Genomic DNA, 20,603 nt, shown 5'->3' with positions numbered 1-20,603 from the left:
GGCTGTTACACGTAACGTTTGGTTCTGTTTGTGCACTGGTGCACTTGAGGGGTTTCATGGAGTTACTGATATTTATGTATTACAGGGCTCGAAATACATTTTTGAGAGTAGGTGCATTGGTGTACCTGTCCGAGGAATTTAGGTGCACACAAAAAACACATTTTTTACATTTAAGTGTCATGAGAAATGATAAAACCTTTGTTATACATGTATCACTAGTCTTGTTAAAAATTTGAAGTTAGCAGTAAGTGTTGTAGAATTTCATATTCAGGCTCTGAAGAGAGGCAAGAAGGCTTGTAGTCAGGTTTTGCTGACTTTCTGCTCAATTTTATGTTGTATGCTAGTGTACAAAAAATATAATACCTTTGCATATGTAACCCTACAAAAATATCTAGGTGCACCTGCAATAAAAAAAATCAACTAACCTAGAACTTTAGGTGCACAGAAAGAATTTAGGGTGCATAACATAAAATAAAGTAGAATGTCAACAAAACGTATTTACAAACCCCACTGCCTCTCTCTTCAATCTATAATTCTATAGCTAACTTCAAGATTTACAACAAGTAATGCATCAAAGTACAATAAAGGTTATGTTGCTTTTTCTTATTCTGTTTACTAGTAAGTGTACAATAGTACCTTTTTAACCTGTAGAAATATCTAGGCGCACTGGTCAAAAATTAGTTGCACAGCTCCAATTTTTGGTGCACAAAAGTACACAGTCAGGCACCCAGTATTTCGAGCCCTGCGTTTTCAGCCAAGCACACCTGGTGACCACAACTAGTACTCCCCAGAAGTACTACTGTAACAGAACTGTAAATGCAGAAATATTCGAGGGGAGAAAATGGAGTGTTCGCGGTGGTTTTGAGTTCGCGTTTGAAACAATAGTAGCACTACAGTCACACAATGGAACGGCTTTTCGCTGTGGTTTTAAGTTCGCGGTGAAGAGTTCACTGCCAAAACTGCGAACATAAAACCACAGTGAACATTTCTGCATTTACAGTAATCGATCTGTTCATAATGGGTCTCTTCATGTGTTAATCAGGGCTCCTCCGTGTTAAAGAGACCCACAGAAACCACAAGCCCTGTGTTGCCTCGCCGCAGAGACGAGTACCGAGACTACAGGGAGATGAAAAGGGTACTGTTGTACATTTGTTTCATTTCTTCTCGTCTGTTACATTCTGTTGTGTTCTGTTGTTCTGTTATGTGTCAGATTTTCAGTGTAACAGTTTTTAAAAAATAAAGCGAATAATTATGATATCTTCGACAGGCGAGTGTCAGGATACACAAGTGTGACGGCACGAGCAAGGCCGTGGACGTTGGCGAGCAGATGACGGCGAGAGAGGTTTGCAGCGAGGTCGCCCTGCGATGTCGCAGCTCGGACGAGAAGAACTGTGTTTTAACGGAGCACATCGTGCCTCTTGGCCTGGGTATGTATGTTCAACATGCGTGTGTTATGTCTTTGTTCACATCCTTGTAGTACCTAGTGGCACATACACATGTACATGTAGGGCAGCAAGTTTCCCTGCTGGTTAAGTAGCATGGTGTATTTTTACAGAGAGGGGTTGCTAGCCCTTCCCCTCTAACATGCTTGAGGCACCTCCTCGAACATGGGACCTTTGCAAAAGACGGTGCAGCCCCAAGTGAGATGTCCTTACCTTACCCCGGGACTTGAAGTAGGGTCCCCAATTTACCAACCAATTGGAAAGAGAAGCTCAACTGTGAGGCTGCTACCAGTTAAGCCACAGGGACATCCCTATATCATATGCTACGTCTTACAGCAATACATAGATGTTTTCGTGTTGTCATTCTTTCTGGCCATTCTCCAAAAGGTACAAATCAGACTGGAACATGTATTGTTTGGCTCTATATCATACATGATGCACTTATTACCGTTCCACTGCATAACAATGCTATTGTGACTTTGCGGTTCAATACAACCGCTGCGCCCACGAAACAAGCCCACCTTGCCCTTAAGCTTGATAACCCACAATCAGAAGGTCACTATTTATCTGCAATCCCTGCATACTTCAGGGGAACAGCCTCAGGGGTGCCTAAGCATTCGCACAAATTTTATGAGATTCGCACAAATTTTATGAGAAACGCACGAATACTATGCGAAAACGCACAAATCTTATGAAAAACGCACAAATCACTATGTGAATACGCACAAATCTTATCTGAAACGCACACACACTATGCGATACGTACGAACCTTATGTGAATATGCACGAATTTTATAGAAAACGCACGAATCTTATGGAAACACGTAGTCTTTTTATGCAAATCGGCCTTGGGGGTGCGGCATGTTTCTTAGTGTTTCTACCCAGGATATTCTGATTCTAAAGCATGGAACCGGCGCATACCATCCCGAGGACATATTAAATTTTGCTCCATTTCGGCGTGTCACATCGTTTTTCTGTCGCCGCATCTCGACGACGCCATCTTGAAAATCCCGCTTTGTCACGTGATCCGTGCAGCGGCTTGCCGGTTTGGATAAAAAGACTGCGTATCATATAAAATTCATGCGTATTCACATAGTGATTCGTGCGTTTTCATAAGATTCGTGCGTTTTTGCATAGTGATTCGTGCGTTTCTCATAAAATTCGTTCAAATCTCATAAAATTCGTGCGAATGCTTCTATAGGCACCACTGAGCCTTGTTTTCAATTGTGACTTTTCTAGCTTTTTCAGTGATTTTTCTGACATCACCACAAACTCATAGCCTTCAGCGTCACTAGAATGTTGGTGCTGTTGATTTTTTTGTGTGCTTTGCTGCCTCAGTTACTGAACTGAAGGTATTAAGAATATGTGGCACTTTATGTTATACCTTGATCCCAGAAAGTTATTTTACAAATAGTGACTTGTGATAATGTTTGTCAGGACTTTAAGTGAGGGAAGGTTTCAAGTGCTTTTTCTTGGAAACCCTTTCAAAGCAATAATTTCCACTCAGAAATGCACTGCAAAGTGACTTTGAAGTACTACAGGCAAGATCACCCCAAAAGACACTGTCACACATAATGCTTTCAAGCACTTTGCCACATGCAATTCCAATGTCCTTTTCAGCCCTTGTAACATCTTTTGGGACAGTTTAAGTGCATTGTTCTTCAAAGTGCATCAACAACAGAGTGTGTTAGTGCTTGGTGAATACTGTTTGTCTTTCAGTAAGTGCTCTGTGTTTTTATTGATCAAACTTTGTTGAGCAAAACTGCATTTAATAAGAAAATGTTGGACTGGATACAACATAGTCAGACAACCCAACATCCACCCATAAGTTATTATCTCCATGAAAATGGATATAATTTTTGGCCTGTGTGTGTGTCTGTCTGTTTGTTTGTGTTTCCAGGGTTTTGTAGACAGCATAACTCAAGAACCCCTGGATGGATTATGATGATATTTGTTATGTGGGTGGGTGTTGGAAAAACAAAGGTCAAGGTCAATTTTGGGCCCCCTGGTATGTGATCTTGGTACTGCAGCAGAACTTCTGTTTTTTGTATCTTTTGACCTGGACTTACTAATTTTTTTTTTATAGCAGATAACTTGTAATGTAAGGAATAGGTGGTGTAGGTTTGGGCCCCCTAGCAGCTTGCTCAGGAACGGTAGGGGCATTTTTTTCTTGCTATGTCAAGGGCTGTAGAAACAGAGATGGGCACCACCTCTACACATTAAAAAGTCTGGGAAGGATTTTAAACTTTTCACTAACTTGATACAATGCCCTGCCTTCTTGTCCTTTTTCTAGAGAGAAATTTGGAAGACCATGAGAGGGTCTTACAGGTGTGTAACTCCTGGGGCAGAGACAGCAGCAACAAGCTGGTCTTCAAGAAAGACTTCAGAAAATACGAAGTCTTCAGCAATCCTTCGGTAGGTCTACTGCTCTTAATGATAAAACCATCTTTGAAATCACTGCAGAATTAACTTATCTTCAAATATTTGTCATATTGCTAGTTCAATTTTAGTAATATTTCAAAGACAAATGATTCTAGGGGTAGTATTGTGAACTAAGAGTGATTCTTGTTTAAGAATAACAACAAAGAATGATATTTAAGAATAATTATAAAAAGTATTACATTGTGCATAAAAGTTAACTAATGTTGGTGCTAGTAGTTAGTATAGTACAGAGGAAAATCTGATGTGAGACTTTTTTTGTGTCAGAACAAAGTTTAACTCTGGACTAAGTATTTTCTAGAACATTGTTTCTGTATTTCTGGATATCTCCATTTTAGATATTTTTACATGACTTTTTTTTTAAAATGAGATATTAAGCCTTTTCATTAAACTTATTTTATTCCTCCTTTCCAGCAATTCTTCCCTGAGGATATGGTGACAAACTTTGATGAAATTGGGTCTCATTCAGAAAAGGCAGAGATGGCAAGAAACATGCAGCTTCTAGTGAGTACTGTAAATCACTTTATCTTCACAGTAGAAAAATTTCATGGTGTAAGGGAAATGAACATTTTCACTGAACTTTAACTTCACGGTGGTGTGATTGAATCATAAATAATAACAACAGGTTTTTTACCATGATGATAAGTTCATGGTACAGAGGTGACAATGAAAACAGTGCACATAAAGTTACAGTGAAAGAAGCAAGAATTACAGTATATAGACAGACCTCATCGTCAATCATAAATTGTAGACTAGTCAACTTGGTCCAACACCCTGGTCAACTCGGCCAGGGTTAGGGTTAGGGTGTTGTGCCAAGTTGACCAGGGTGTTGGCCGAGTTGGTCTGGTTAGCCATACGCCGAGTTGCTAAAGGACCGAATCGTCCGACATCCACTGACCTTTTCCCTTAATCTTGTTGATCAAAATGACAATAGCCTTAAGTCCTTAGGATTACAAAGGGGGTCAGCAGCTATGTTTTCCTGGAAAAGGGTTTAAAGAACTTAGGGTTGGTTATCTTGTTTTCTTAGAATGGATTTTGATTGAACTGTATGAACCATGGAAAGCTTTCCTTGCCTAGCAATAGGTTTGTGCTAGAGCTTAAGCTGTTTTGTGCAATAGACAGATCTTGTCTGTCCATCACAATTAGCAGTTTGACCAATGACAGGATGGCAATTAGTGGTATAACCAATGAGAGAAACTAATTTCAAACTTTCCACAGAACTTGTTAGGAACACCGGGGAGTGTACCTAGTCTGCAGGGGTGGCTACACGTCCGAGATGCCCACAAGAAAAACTGGAAAAAAGTCATGGTGGTCATAAAGGGGTCAGGGCTGTACTACTCCACAAAAGGCAATTCCATGGTGAGTGACATCCAAATATTCGCTTACAACTAATTTATACATCTTAGGTACAGCCAGTAGGTACCCATCTGAGTAATGAGGCTGTTGTAAGTTGTAGTGCCTTCTAACGTGCTCGAGGCACCTCCTCAAACACAGGACCCCGGCCCATTTATGTCCCTTCCAAAAGACAAATGCAGCTCCAACCAAGATGCCCTTACCCAGATACGAACCAGGGTTTCCCAGGTAACAATTAGTTGGAACTAGGACTCCTGTGCTGCAGCTTAATGTGAACCAGTCAGAATTACCCTGAGGAAGGTGACAGATGGTTACTGAAATGTCGGTTGAATAAATCAATTGGTTGTGTACAAAGAGTCTTTCTACATTTGTATTCAGTAACTTGATGAAACGGATCAGGTATCCTTGTCCAAATCTTAATCAAGACCTGTTGTGAGATCTTGATGTATTGTTGATGTTTGTCCCTGCAGGAGCCGCGCCACTTACACTGCTTCAGCGCGTACTCAGACTGCGAGATCTACACGGCCACGCAGGGGAAGAAGGTCTTCGGGGCGCCGACAGAATTCTGCTTCTGCATCAAGGTTCTTTTGCTCTTAATTCATGCTCTGATCCAATACTGTAAATGCATTTAAGTTTGCATGGTTTTAGTTTGCGGTAGAGAGAAAATGGAGTGTTGGCGGTGGTTTTAAGTTTGCTTTTGAGACAATAGTAGACAAGGGGTAGGTGGCCAAAAAATCTCACGGTGGTTTTAGGGTCCTGGTGAAGTGCTTACCACGAAAACTGCGAACAAAAAAACATCACAAACATTTCTGCAGTATTTTTGGGAGGGGGGCTTGATTTATAGGAATATTTCATGTAAAAGTCGTTGTGCATTTAAAACAAGGTAATCTTTTGCTGTATCAAGGGAATCTTTTGTTATTCTTTTGTGTTCTAATCCCATTTTGAGGAGGGGGACATTTAAAGCTGCTTAATATATGGGAACATTTGAGTAGATGTGAAAGTTCTTGTCGATCATGTGCATTTAGATGTGATCCAATGCATGTATGTTAAGAAGGCAATCAGAGATGGCAGACTTCACCCCCTTGACATACAAAATGTAGGTGAGAAATACACATAGACAGACATGCCAAAACAATATGCAATCACTCCCTGGTAACAAACAGATAAGATTGGTTGTTGTTACCAATTTGAAAGAACTTACTATAGGAACTTGATTTGAAACAATACAAAATGTACCTTCTATAATACGATTACCTGCAAAACTGCCTTCAAAGATTATTGGTGTCATCGGTCATCCTTATGTCCAATCTTTGGTTCCACAGCCCTCCAAACAGAATGTGGAAAAGCATGACATCAAGTGTTTGTGTGCAGAAGACGAGAGAACAAGACAGTGTTGGCTGACTGCCTTCAGAATATCCAAGGTACTGTGTAATAATGCATTTGAGCCAGTGTGCTACTGAATGCTTTAGTCTTAAGATAATAATGAGGCACATATTTTGCTTTTGTTTGTCTTTTTGGGGAATTTGTTACACGTTTCTACTGATAACTTAGTGATATTTCATAATTGCAGATTGAAAAATCTAAATTTCATACCATTAAGTACACTGAAAAGCAACTGAATGATGTTATAAGCAACAGATGTCTCATTTTTGATACCACCATGTTTATGGCAATTTCTAATGTGATACCAATTTAGCAAAGGAGCAACCCATAATTTTTCCCTGTTGCTGTCCAATAGATTGGGTTAGTGGCATAATGATATGAGAGTAGATGTTAGAAATGTCTAATCAATACATGTGACAGAATGGTTTTTCATTAACATCTGGTAATTTTCAGTATGGACAGCTGCTGTACAAGAACTGGGAGTTGTCCAAGAAATCCTGGAAGTTCTCTGACGAAGGCTGTCCCAGTCCCATCATCTCACCTGTAAGTAAAACCTTCAAGAAACGGACGTTGAAAATCTTCTTTGACTTTGTTCAGTTAACACAAGGGTTAAGGTTGTCCTCTTCTTTTTGTACAAACTGATGTTCACTCGATATCAGAACAAATCATCATTCAACGTGTCAACTTTCATATACTAGATTCTTCCCAGCTGTGAAGTACTATATGGTGTTATTCAGTTGTAGACATGTTGCAAGCTTACACCTTCAAGCACTGCATGCTTTTTAAAAACTTTAAGTCACCCGGTAGTTTATGCAAACCAGGGCTGTCTCCAGCTTTTAATTTTTTTCTATCCAAGCCATTGTTTGGGAGCCTACGTTGTTAATTTTCATTACTAGATCTGTAATTCTAAAGTTGATATTACAAAAATACATTTTCATCAATTTCAACATGTCATGAAGTTCGGATTTTTGCACGGATGGGGTGAAATTTTTTCCTGTCCCAACAAGCAAATCTCTGTCCCAGTTTAAAGGGACAGGTCATGGAGACAACCTTGATGCAAACCTTTCTTTTTTGTGTTGTACACGTCCTGCTTTAATTTTTGTTATAGCGCACCCCTGAAAATGTCTGGAGACCTAGCCGTTGCACCATACCACAGGTTGGCCTCCTTCCTCTACCGAGCAAACGTATCCAGAACGTAACATGCATACAATAATCCAAACCTATTATATCTGCCGAGCCTGTTTGGCCTCTTTGGTCAATGTTGCATCAAATTCACAGCAGTTGCATAAGATATCTCTTTGGACACAACTGTATGAACCTATAGATGGGCTATTGATCTTGAATATGCGAACACGACCTTAAGTGCTTACTAATACATTCTGCATACGTGCTGCTCTATCACAAGTTGGCTTTCCACTGGTCACCCCTAATCCCTACAATCACAATCTATTATGTTCACGTTTATGTGTAATTTTCTCTTATTACGGACCATCCAGTGATACTTACAATCAGGACTTATCAAAAATCAAATGTTGATTTCAACATTGGGTTCAAATCGGCTGCTAAACTTGAAACATTTGATTTTCACAAGTTAGAATCACTATGTTTGCTGTATAACAAGTGTTTGGTTACAGTGCAAGGACTTTCAAGACACTTTGCATGCAGTTTGTCTTGTACCTAACCACATTTCTCACAAAAAGTGTTGAATTCTTACTGATTTACTAGTTTTGATTTGTGAAAACAGTCTTTTAGAAAACTTGCAGTCAAACTCCGGCATTACAAATTAAACTCCTAGCTGGCTTTGGCGACTGCAATGATGAATCAAGATTTTAAGATTTGAGCTTTTATGATACATGAAGTTGAGCAGATTTCCAAATGTTTCCGTGGTCTTTCTGAAGGAGTGGAACCTGGGGAGCTATCGTCAGCGCATGTTGATGCAGGAAAGCCAGGCCAAAGAAGAGTGGGCGGTGAGTAACTATGCTCGTGACTGAGGTGTTTCTTTGCTTTTCTCCCAAAAAAAGTTTGGGGTCTTCATTTTGTAATTTGACATATGCACTGTCTAGTAAAGAGGACCACACGATTTTGGACAGCAAGTCATAAACGTTGCCAAATGTCAATCTAAAGAGTTTCTTGTCATTGGATGGTCCCTGTAATATCCGTGTTTGTCAGCATCTTTTGTTCAAGGCAAAGACATAACAATGTTGACCTTACAATACAAAATTTAAAGCTTAATGTGCTTGCTACCTAACCTTGCAACTGTCCGCTCACTGTCTTGTGTTGGTGTTACTCAAAAACCAATCTCATCAAAAGTTGCATACAAGGCTCTCTCCAGTCCAATTTTTCCCATCGTCTTAGTTTGATGTAAAGAACTGTTGCCACTGAAAACTTATAATAATGTCTAAAGATGGACTCAAGAGGATTAGGCTTTGGTGTCTTCACTCTTGGTAGCCCTTCGAAGTCGAAGATGCCTGTCAGTGTTTCTCATTCACCTCATGTGGCTTCTGAGTCCGACACTTAGGCGCACAGACGTCCACACTTTGCACACTGGTGGTCCATTTTCAGGACTGCTGTAAGTTGTAGCTGTCCTACAGCGTTTGACCATTGCAACATTTAGGCGCTGCCATCTTCTTCAATTTCAAAGGCTGTACTATGTCTGGATATGAGTGCCCTCCAGGCTGTTCTATCGGTAGCCAATGACTCTAGTTGGGGAAGCTTAATGCCAAGACTTCGGTGTAAGCGTTGGAGAATAATATGTTTTTATGCTGTACTTTTCTGCCGTACTTTTCTACCTAGTAAGAAAGAGAGGGCATTTCTTCAGTTCTTACATATTTTGTAATTTGTTGCCTTACAGAGAAGTCCGCAGGGTCCGGGTGGAAAGAACCGTGTGGCGATGGACTTCACAGGGTACCGAGGCAGGGTCATCGCCAACCCTAACGAGGCTGTGGCTGTGGCTGTGGAGGAGGGGCAATCCTGGAGGGTAAGGGGCAAACTAAAAGTGATGGTGTATGTATGTGTGTTTGTGTGTGTGTTTGTGTGTGTGTGTGTGTGTGTGTGTGTGTGTGTGTGTGTGTGTATAAGTGCGTGCATGTGTGTGTGTGCATGTGTGGGTGTGGGTGCGTGTGTGTGTGTGTGTGTGTGAAGTGTGTGTGAAGTGTGTGTGTGCGTGCATGCGTGTCTGAACGTGTGTGTGAAATTGATGGGGACTGTATTTAGGACTATAATGGAAAGGAGAAACTGTGGAGGAAAAATCGACAATGACAGAAAGAAATGATGATCATGATGAAGTAATTACTGCAATGATTAGTTTGTACGAAAAGCGATTTTGTGTGTAAGCAGTAAGTGAAATACATGTAGTTGAATATGCAATGGACTCATGGCCTGAGAAATTTTACCAAGAAATTTTACTGATTGTTTTTTGTCCTCCCACAGAAAAGACACTCAAGTGGTTCCAGAGCGCTTGTCGGTAGTCCCCGGAACAGTCCGCTGCTGTCACCACGATCGTGCAGATTTGTGTCTCCCCAAGGTGAGGATGACTGACACAGGGCTGCTTCTGCCTTGATATGATTGGCAGAAAGAAGTAGATGAGCAAGATTTTGTGACCCATCTACTCTGTAGATATCTAGATGTAGCCAGTGTTTGATTAGTCTCCTGTTACAACAACATCATTAAAAAAAGGTTAAGCAGTCATCCTCAATTAAGGTGAAGCATGATGCTTTTTCAAATAGCTATAGTAGTATGTTGATGAAAGTTAGACATCCAGGTAGTAAGATACGCCAAAAATAATTACTCAAGCAACTGGATAAAATTTTCAGAATTTTATCCAGTTGCTTGAGTAATTATTTTTGGCGTAGCTATAGTAGTACGTAGTACAGCTCTCGTTTTTAGCCAAGCACACCAGGTCACCCCTTCTCGATAAGTGTGTTGGGTTCAATTGCTGTTCATTGCCACATGTGTTTCAATTAGCCTTCAGGCATATGAACTTTCCATATAATATTAAGACAAATAATCCTGAACAGTAGCAGGTACAAAGGATTTTGTTTTTCCTATTGCTGAAAAGCAGAAAAAGTCATGCTAACCAATGTGCTATAAGAGTTTGGGCTATCCTTTAATTACTTTTACTACATTCACGAAAAGTAATGGCTAAAATGTCTTCGTTCGCCTTCTTCTTCACCTCCTAATGACCCTAATGATGAATCTTTGTTATGATTGACAGGTGTCCATCAGACACAACCTTGGTTTCATCATGGGATCAACAGGGAGGAGGCCAACAACATGATGCACATGCAGGGCATGGTGGACGGGTCAGTACCAAACCATCTCTCTATTTTGTCTTTTTTTCTTCCGACTTGTAACATACAAATTTCCAAAATTCTGTGTTATTTGTACATTGTTCAAAAATCTGTATTTTTGTTACATTGTCATAAAGATATGCTGTGATAAGGAAAGCAAGAAGCCAGTACCTGGTCTGCACTGTAAAGCATCAGTATTACTTAGAGCGCCTCCTGTTGAACACTTTCAAAACTGCAGGTACAATGCTTGTGCTACTATCACAAAACATTGCACCTGCAGTTTTGAAAGTAGTCAACAGGGGGCGCTGCAGTATAGTGGCCATGTCTTGCTATGGCTTAGAGTCTCTCCTGCTCTGACCCTGTCCTCTGAATGGTTGCCTTTGACAGGTTGTACCTGGTGCGAGAGAGTCAGACCTTCCCTGGGACCTTCGTTCTCACATTCTGCCACGACCAGAGAGTAAAGCACTACCAGATTCAGCCGGTGAGTAGTTTCTGGGTTTCTGGTATTCCTCACTTTTCACATCCAATTTATATCGCTTTAGTTTATTTACTGACATTCTAATTAAATTACGTTATTGTGCTCCAATACAAAAGTTACTCAAGCAACTTGATAAGTTTTGAAAACGGTCAGATGTTTCAGACAGCATCCACTGTCTTATGTCAGTGACTGAAATAACGAATGCTGAAACATCTCTCTGCCAAAACCTTATCCAGTTGCTTGATTAACTTTTGTATTGAGTGTCTCATTACCTGGATTTCTGATCTTCATCAACATAATTACGCTATTGATGATGTGATTGGTGATGTATATCGACCGTGTGACTGCCCTTTTTAATGCATTCTATATTGGCTCCAGATATATATGGTGAGATTTAAATGTTATTTCATCACAGTGAATCAAATTATTGTCCTGCATGCTCTGGAGTATGTATGTACATTCTTGTCTCTAACAACTTGTCTTTAACAACTGATCTTATGATTTTAGCATATTATTTAATTTATGTTTTTTTGTTTGTTTGTTTGTCTGGCAAAGTTATCTCTTAATTGCTTGGTCACATACAGTACTGTTAAATTTATAGAACAAAATGATGGATAAAGTTTTATTCTGTCTATTCACCTTTTCTTTGTAGCGCTTTTTTCCATTGTAGATGACAAAATTTCCATTTACCCAATCGAGAAAGTAGAAAACAATATATTTGTCTTCTGGAACAAGTTTGAGCTGTAATTTCCAACACAAAAATTGGACTTAACCAAATTTTCGACTGCACAGCTCCAGTCTTTGTCAAGGAATAAGCAATCCACCGCTGAGATGACATCATGTTCAGATGAACTTTCAAGCTAATATTTGTCTTTTGGTGTATTTTCCAGACTATGATTGACGATAAGACGTTCTACTCGCTCGACGAGGGGGAGACGAAGTTCGGAGACCTGGTGCAGTTGGTGGAGTTCTACCAGATCAACCGGGGGGCGCTGCCGCACAGCCTGACGCACCCCTGCACGGGAAACGGGCTGCGATGGCGGGAAGACGAGGAGGATGACTATGGCCTCGTGTCGTTCCCCATCCAGGCCAAGTCTGCGCCGGCGACGTGACACCGACGGTCCTCACGCGATGGCGCCAGGATTCTTTTCTCTTGACCAAATGTCGTCGGGTTACTTCGTCTTCGAGATGCATCTCGAACATGGATAATTCTGTGGAGCAGGAATGAGGGGAGGCCTGTTGCCATGGCAACAGACGCTGCTGATTTGATGAGCAGATGCTTTCAGGGACAGTTGGCTGTCGGCTGGACAATCGGTAGAATCGAAGGATTGATCGTCTTTTATGATTTAGGAATCTCGCTAAGGCCACAGAGATGTTTTTATGATGTTTTAAAGTAAAGATGTTGTATTACTAAGTGGTATAAGGAGAAGGAAGGTATATGTCTTAACATATAGATATCCTGGCCACTGTTGGACATGAAGGAAAAATTTCGTCACTTTTTTCTTTTTTTCTTCTTGCGAGAGCCAAGCAGCCTAACCAAGGTAGCCTGTGTTATACATGTAGAAAATAAGTAAAAGATTTCGTCCACTTTCACAACTGCTGCCAAATGTAGGGCATATTTCTCAAGCAAGAGTTTGATTTTGTCTTTTCAAAGTAGACACTACATGTACATGTTTTTCTTCTAGGTTTCTGACAGATAATTAACTTAAAGATCACCGTTTTTGGAAACTTTGGCTAGAAACATGGAATAAATTGTATAGTAACATTTTATTCTACTTGAAGAACATACAAATTGATATTTGAAAAGAGTTAAGATGTACAGTAAACTGCAGACACTTTTTGTAATCAGCATCATTCTTTGTGGATTCTTTTTGCAAAAATTCTGATATCTTATGATTTTCCAACCTGATGAAACTTTTCCCGAAGGTTTCTCTTTTTTCAATACTCATTTTTTCTGTCATTATTCATGAATGATTTTGAGGTAAATTTTAATTCTCCAAAATATTATTTGATGAAACGCACTTCTCAGAATGTCTTGAAAAATTGCTGCAATAGTTATTCTAAAAATTCTCAGTTTTTCCATTTTTATTTGTTTTTTTATGTCTAAATGGTCGAGTTAATTTGATTTCTTGTTCTTGAAAATGTTTTGTTAAAGAAATTGTGTTGCAGAAAAACGCAACAGTTTTTATTGCACAAACCCTGTTAGTTTTGCGAATGTGCTGAGGTGGAACTTGTATCTCGCACTACTATTAATATACTAGTAGATAAAGATCCGTACAGTACAACAATTGTGTAAAACATACATGTTACTTGTGCAAAGTCACAGGGCAGCTTATTCTTAGTACTTTAAACTCTACTACCATTCTTGCAGCTAAATGTTATCAGACAAATATTTTATAGTAACATACTGTTGGGCAAATCCCTCTAATATCTTAACTATGAAATATCTCACTGCCAAATATTTTATCAAACTGTTATACCTTATTTAATGATATGACACAGTCATGTTTTAATCTTGAAAGGGCTAACAACGACAACTTACCAACCTAACTTAAGCATCCTTTGTTAAATATTGCAACACTGGAAAACAATGGGGATCTTGCTGAGTGTTAAGGGATTGTTATTTTAAGAAGATTATGAAAGATATTTATCCGACAACATATGGTCCAAAAACTTCTGATAAAGATTATGATGGAAACTTGTGATATCAAACATAATTTGCGGCTTGTCCCCCTGAAATTACTAATATGTCCCCAAGATATGATGCAAGATTTCCCCTAAACACTATGTGACCAATCAGAAAGGTTGCCTCATTCCATTCTTTTAAAACCCAAACTGGTAATAACAGCTCAGACCATTGGTCAAAAGTATGAAACACAGTAAGTTGATTGGTGTAATTGAGAGATGATAACATTGATGCTTTCTACACTGAAAATCAAGAAATTCCTCCCTAGAATTTACACAACATAGTTTACATTACACTATACATGTACTCAACATGCACTAACAAATATTATACATGTACAATGTGACCGCTCTTCTTATACATCATGTAATCTAGTTTGAAACTTGTCCACATGCATATGGTAGATTAGTCCATTTCAATATCTGAAGAAAATGTTACATGTATCATGAAACTGTTGTCTGTTGAAGTTCTAACAATTTCACATCTTCTGTTTAACAATTTTTTGTCACAACGCACTTTGGAAGTAGGAAATTGATTGTTTTTTTCATTTACGGAATCAATGCAAGACTTTTAGTTAACTGCAGGAAACACTGACATTCGTGTCAAAAGAGCCGTTATGTTTTAGTGCATTATTGATGTTTAGTGACTTTAAGCTGTACTGTGTCCAACAACATTTTAAATCAGAACGCTTCATGCACTTGTGAATGAGTCAATGGTACTTTTGTCTTTAACCTTCTCCCTGCTGCCTAACTCTGTAACCAATAGGGAACTGGGTGCCAAACGGCTACTCTCAGTGTGCTAAAGGTTAAGTCAAGAAACAACTTTTGTCCTCTGTCACTATTTAGTCAGTCATATACACTTGTTTACATTACTTTAATATAGATTATTACCTGTGAAAAATTGCAAAGGGAAAGCAAAATATTGTCAGCTACAGGTTGGCCTAGCATCCAGCCATGTTAGGATGGTTTGAGTTGACTGGGGCCCAACATGGCTGGATTTAAGGCTAGTTTTAAGTGGCCCTCCATATGTACAATGCATCACACTGTAATTGTTAAATATGATGGTTAAAATGGTTAAGGAATGCTGCTTTAAGATATAAGTAGATTGCTATGGTGTGTTTCAGATCACTTGGACCATGGATGTAATATATGAGTTGAATATTACTTGCTGGGACATAGGGTGCTCCTACCTGTAGATGCCCTTCAGTAGATTTTGGGCTAGGAAAGCTGAAACTTTGATTGTCAAATCCTGCCTGTTCACACTCTCTCCAAGCAGAAGTTGGAGGAGGGAGAAGACTGTTACTTTCCTCTCATTGTACCCGCCTCCTTACAACCGACTTCTTGGAAGGAGTTGTCTGTCAGAAATTGGGTACCAGTCAGACGAAGGTAACAATATTTTCCTCCAACCTCTGCTTGGCGAATACTTGTTCAGAAGACCATGGCCAGGGTTGAATGTACATGTAATGATATATAGCACACAACCTATACAAGTCTGCACGCATGTTTCCCATTGATGGAAAGGGCTTCTTTGCTTGATTGCTTATTCGTGATCGCTTTAATTGTCTCGAGCTGGGAATAAGTTTGAATGGTCCAGTATTGGTGAGGGCTAGAACTGAAATCACTGAAATGTCAAAGCAGAAAAAAAGGTGACCCAAGATTGTATAAAGTACCTCTTGTATATAGTTGTACATGTTTTTGCTTGCTGTAGAGCATTGAGCTACAAAGGACAGGACTGAATGAGACTAAAAGCAATATTGACACAGTAAAAGTAGGAAGTTAAATCAGTCAGCTTCGAATATGAATGTGTATGAGAACAGAGTCTATTTTCTTTGTAGGAAAAAGGTTGGAAAAATGTGCAGGATATTTGTGTGCATTAATTTGCATTCACCCGAAAGTGGTGCATTTGAATGATGCCGGAGGAACTTGTGGAAGTGGGTTTCTGGACCCGTGTAGTATCATTAATGGTTTACCCCCTTCTTAATAAAATCAGTGATGTTAAAACTTGGTCTCCTGACATCTTTGTATGGTGTTAATTTATATAGAAGTGAAGTGTAACGTTAGAAAGAATTGTGTTAGGAAGAAGTGTCCGCTGCAACAAAGCAAAATTCTAATTTTGTGAATAAAATCATTTTTTCAATGATTTATGGCAGTAAATAGGTAATTGAATCAAGGGACAGTTTTTTTCTCTAAATTTTACTGTATGAAGAATACATTCCACTGAAAATGGATATTCCAAAGCAGAGCACTGCAGGTGTTATCTCCAAGCAGATGTAGGGTTCAGCTTGTTTTATACATTTTTTTTCAGCATTTTATATGTCTTTCTAGTGGTGAGCATTTTTCTTCTTCATGATCTGCTTGGAGATATCAATCAATCATTTGCGAGCATCAGAGCATCAGAGATTATGCATTATCAATATGAATAACTGTAGATGACCAGCACCACTGAGATTGAAAGTTGTTTAAAGTGGATTTTGCCTTTCAGTACACAAATGTTCATGACTCCTTTTGGAATTAAAAGATGGGAGAAATATCCTGCGTTTGCTTGCAAATGTCAGTTTTCACTTTGTTTTCAACCATTTACAGTATGTTCATGTATTTGTACATGTAATGTTAGTTACAATCCACCAGCCATGCATGTTCAGAACGCACCTTACCACCCCGCCCTTGACTTTGACCAACCTAACATAACTTAGAGGATGTTGACATTGCCACAAAAACATTTATATACCTTTATGTGCATTGGGGGGTTGGTCTAGCAAACAAGCCACTTTAGACATATCCATTGTAGGAACGTCTGAGAGGTTTGTGCCCCCAGCGCTGTTTCTTTTGTTCAACGTTTGTCTACATTCTTACTCACTTCCGGCTCTACAGGAAATGACTACCCCACCCCCAAGTTCAAGAAACCTTAGAAAGTTAATTATCAATTCACATAAAATAAAGTTTACACAATTTCCACAAAAACTTACTTCATATTTTGATTAAATCAATCAGGAGTTTTTAAAAAATGCGCAGCTGCATCAAAATATTTACAATTGCTACATAGGCACGTTCCCCATATTGCAACACCTGTAGTCACCTGTGCGGGGGATACCCCTAAATTGCCAACCAATCAGAATGCGCGATTTCGCCCGAATATTTAAATCCCCCGAATTCTCGCCTCTGATTGGTCAACACTGTTTGCTGGGCCAGCCCGAGGTAAAGAAATGACGTCAGGCAGGTCGGAGGTCATCCTGTAAGAGCAGCAACGGTCTGGCTTTTCAGCTGGCTAGGGGACGGCCAAAACTAACGGTAAGCTCTTCTTTTCACCGATTTTTACCGTTCTCTGATTAATTACGCCTCGAAAAAACATGTTAGAACGGGAGTCTACTGGAATATGTGAAAGGAAAAGCCCGTATTTGCGGAAATACTTGTCATCTGGGCCGCAGTCGGGCGGTTTTCCTGTGCCTTATATATTTTTCTTGCGGCATGTCGGCTGGCCAGGCGGCTGGCTTTTAGAAGTCCGGCTGTTGTTGTTTTTGAGCGACCCGTTTAATCTTACAAAGCTAGCTGCGCCTAGGATTTATAGAGAAGCGTCCCTCCTCCTAAGGGTGATATTTCTTACAGTCCACATCTGAAATACAGATGTTTAGATCACAATAACATAACGCTGTTGTTGATGTCTAAAATAACGTTAGAGACATGAATACACATTTATAAATCCATCCTTTGCTGCCTTTTCGTTGCGCTGAAAAAGACACAGATTTTTTGTCTCGCCATTTGACGTAATTACAAGCATCATCTAGTCTGATCATAGATGTTGTAAACGGCTTTTTAGTCTCATGGTTTGTCCAGACACAAAGCTGGACATAAGTCTATATTTTGGTGCCCAGACTAGTCTGTACATGTAAGGCGAGGTGTCCCCCACAGTGGGTGATGGCCGCTTCAGACAATCGCGGTGTCCAGTCCTTTTGTGTCCGGCAGGAAAATGAAGAGATCAGGCGGAGTAGGAAGGGTCAGCGCCCGGGATTCTGTACCCAGAAATTATCTTGAGGAGTCAGACAAGTTGTAAGGGCCAGCTGCTGGTTGTGTGTTTTCAGGAGATGAGGTTGTGTAGGGGAGTTTCCAGAAATAACAATCTAGGCGTAGGAAAATGTTTTGTGTTTTTCCTTCCCTAAAGGTTGTTATAGGAGTGGACATATACTGATATAGATTGGTTTTAAAAGAGGTGTTCAAAATAAAATATCTATGTTTTACAGGTGTATTGTCAAACTTCCAAAGTCTCTTCCATTTTGATGTCGATATCAACAATTTAGACACTGGATCTGCTTGTTATATCATAAATATTCATTGATTGATTGATTGATTTGCCCTTTTGGATAAGGACTTGTTGAATTTAGAAAAGAGTCTTTTCAAGCTGTTGTATAACTAAACGATGTGTACATATTTGCATGGGAATAAAAAAATCATGGTAACTAAAATTCCCTAAAAAGGCCCCACCCCTATAAAATCGTTACTGATTGAGGCCCTTCTCCTGAGCTAATATGATTTTATGGCTTGTTATGATGATGAAATTGCAGATTAATAGATTGAAATTGAGGAGAAAATTGTGTTGCAACATTTCAATTTATCAAAGCAGATGGTACCTGAATGGTTCAAGTAGAGCATGTTTTATCATGTTGATAATTAGAACATTTTGGTGGAAAATTGAAGAAATAGTCAGTGTGCTGCTTCCATAAGTTGACTTAATATAATGATAAAGCAATCAACTGCCATCACGCAAGGGAGTAAGTCCAAAGATGGTTGCTGAGGTTCCTGTGGGGTTCATTCTTGTTTCCCTTCTTAGCAACTATTTAGTATTCAAACACCAATGTATGGAGCCCAAACACTGACTGGTTCCTGTGAAAATGCCTTCTGTTTTCTATAGAAGAGAATAACCTCTATTCTAAATGGGGCAATTCGTGATGAAAGATGTGATAGACACAGGCCGTCAGACGTCAATGTCTTTTTGTCCGAGAAGTCACAAGGATGTCTCATGCTTGGCTGTACTCACACAATAACCCTTCCCCAACACCCCCGGCGACCCTTAAAACTGAATTACCTAGTTGCGACTTAATTTTCCGGGCTATATCTGGTGTATATCTGGGATAAGTACAGATACCATCAGAGTGTTAATTGGTTTAGAGGCTTTTATCAGGTATTTGTTTCTTTCACGATGTGTACTCAGTCTGGTGGCATGGGCAAATGTTTGACTTGAGAGTTTGCCATGGTATCAAACTGCGATTTCCAGATGGGGAGAGGGAATCTGGCAAGGACAACATTCCACGGAGAAGATATCGCGATAGGTCTGCATCTTAAGTAAAACCGAGCTGTAAAGTTATGCTTTAAATTCTGCTACTGTTTCACTGAGTTGGGTGGTCCCTTTTATTTTCGTATTTATGGTTCACGGTGACCGGCTCAAAGTCCGTGGCTCTTGTGTTTAATGCAGCCCGAATCCCTTTGTCAGCAGCGGCTTTTGAAGGTAATGCATCAGTTTGGCAAACAAGGGTCTTGTTTAGGTCGTTTGCACAGCAACAACAGCGTGACCCAGTAAAATGGCCTAACCTAAACATGTTCAAGACATGTTCATGAAACATGGTACTGACCATACGGTACATTGAATATGCTAATAATGTTGCTCATGGGTTTCTACACATGGTATGTCTCATTCAAACTCCAGTCTTTTCTTATTATACTGTACCTGTCTACATGTGTGTATCATAAACTGGACAGTGAGTGAGTGTGTGTGCCTCACTATAAGTTATGATTTTTACATAGTAATATGTAAGGAAATATAGAGGAATTCTATTTTATTTTTATATCATCTGGGATTTGTCGTTCGAGTATAGAAAATGTTTCAATCCTCATCCTTGTTTTATTTGGGTTTGTCTAGCTTTGTTTCGTCAGCATATTTGATTAGCTGAACCAGCTGAGCTGATCAAAATAGAACAGACAACAGATCAGAGTACTGGTTGTAACTTGGTTGTTATCCATCTGACCTCAGTTATTACACCTTCTTGCAACTAGAAAGCAGACCCTGACTGGAAAGGGATACCCTGGAAGACCAGACCGGTGAGTCCGCTCGCAGGACTTGCTACTCGCGATCCCCTACCGCATGTGCTTCAGAACTTGGGTTGAGTGGGTAGTGGGTGTGGGCTGGATCGAGGGGGCCAGCATGATAGGGGGGCCAGTGAAGTTTGGGCGGGCGCGCGGGCGGTGGGGGATCGCGAGTAACAAGCCCTGCTCGCGCCGACTCACAGGGTCTGGTCTCCCAGGGTAGAAAGGGATGGATAGCAGGCTGATTTGCTGCTAGAAAAACTGAAGAGTGGCAATCTGTGTCAGGTTAATTCCATTAGGAAATTCCTTCCCACATTTCTATCAGAGCAGTTGTTTGGCTTTATCTCTATCTTGTTGATGGACCAGCATACCGGATTGGTTAGACTCCTTTTTCAATGTTTGTAATTCTGAGGTAATGGAAGACATCAATCATCCTTAACATATCCAGGCTAAGGGAAATGC

General features: G+C 39.9%; 2 protein-coding genes across 8 annotated transcripts in view; both read left to right on the top strand.

Annotated features, from left to right (window-relative positions):
* LOC136446824 (growth factor receptor-bound protein 14-like) overlaps positions 1–16,070 on the top strand; it is a 45,694-nt gene extending 29,624 nt beyond the window's left edge. For 3 of the 6 annotated variants that reach the window (XM_066445425.1, XM_066445423.1, XM_066445424.1), the window contains exons 7-21: positions 1,043–1,135; positions 1,268–1,427; positions 3,736–3,857; positions 4,296–4,385; positions 5,100–5,240; positions 5,705–5,815; positions 6,557–6,655; positions 7,071–7,160; positions 7,726–7,773; positions 8,516–8,584; positions 9,469–9,594; positions 10,047–10,140; positions 10,831–10,918; positions 11,294–11,387; positions 12,275–16,070. In XM_066445425.1, coding sequence (XP_066301522.1) covers positions 1,043–1,135; positions 1,268–1,427; positions 3,736–3,857; positions 4,296–4,385; positions 5,100–5,240; positions 5,705–5,815; positions 6,557–6,655; positions 7,071–7,160; positions 7,726–7,773; positions 8,516–8,584; positions 9,469–9,594; positions 10,047–10,140; positions 10,831–10,918; positions 11,294–11,387; positions 12,275–12,496 — 1,647 coding nt within the window. In that variant the 3' untranslated portion in view covers positions 12,497–16,070. The remainder of the gene's footprint in view (positions 1–1,042; positions 1,136–1,267; positions 1,428–3,735; positions 3,858–4,295; positions 4,386–5,099; positions 5,241–5,704; positions 5,816–6,556; positions 6,656–7,070; positions 7,161–7,725; positions 7,774–8,515; positions 8,585–9,468; positions 9,595–10,046; positions 10,141–10,830; positions 10,919–11,293; positions 11,388–12,274) is intronic. The other 3 variants (XM_066445427.1, XM_066445426.1, XM_066445428.1) reach the window with 3 other exon arrangements.
* A 1,189-nt stretch (positions 16,071–17,259) lies between these two features.
* The window catches only part of LOC136446791 (transmembrane protein 198-like), a 42,550-nt gene continuing 39,206 nt past the window's right edge, over positions 17,260–20,603 (top strand). Inside the window, exon 1 of one of the 2 annotated variants that reach the window (XM_066445364.1) lies at positions 17,260–17,357. The gene's annotated coding sequence lies outside the window, so the exon portion shown is untranslated. The remainder of the gene's footprint in view (positions 17,358–20,603) is intronic. The other variant, XM_066445368.1, reaches the window with a different exon arrangement.

This window comes from Branchiostoma lanceolatum, chromosome 13 (assembly GCF_035083965.1).
Source record: "Branchiostoma lanceolatum isolate klBraLanc5 chromosome 13, klBraLanc5.hap2, whole genome shotgun sequence".
NCBI lineage: Eukaryota > Metazoa > Chordata > Leptocardii > Amphioxiformes > Branchiostomatidae > Branchiostoma > Branchiostoma lanceolatum.
The sequence above is the reverse complement of the archived record's forward strand: the minus strand, read 5'-3'. Positions and strand labels throughout refer to the sequence as shown.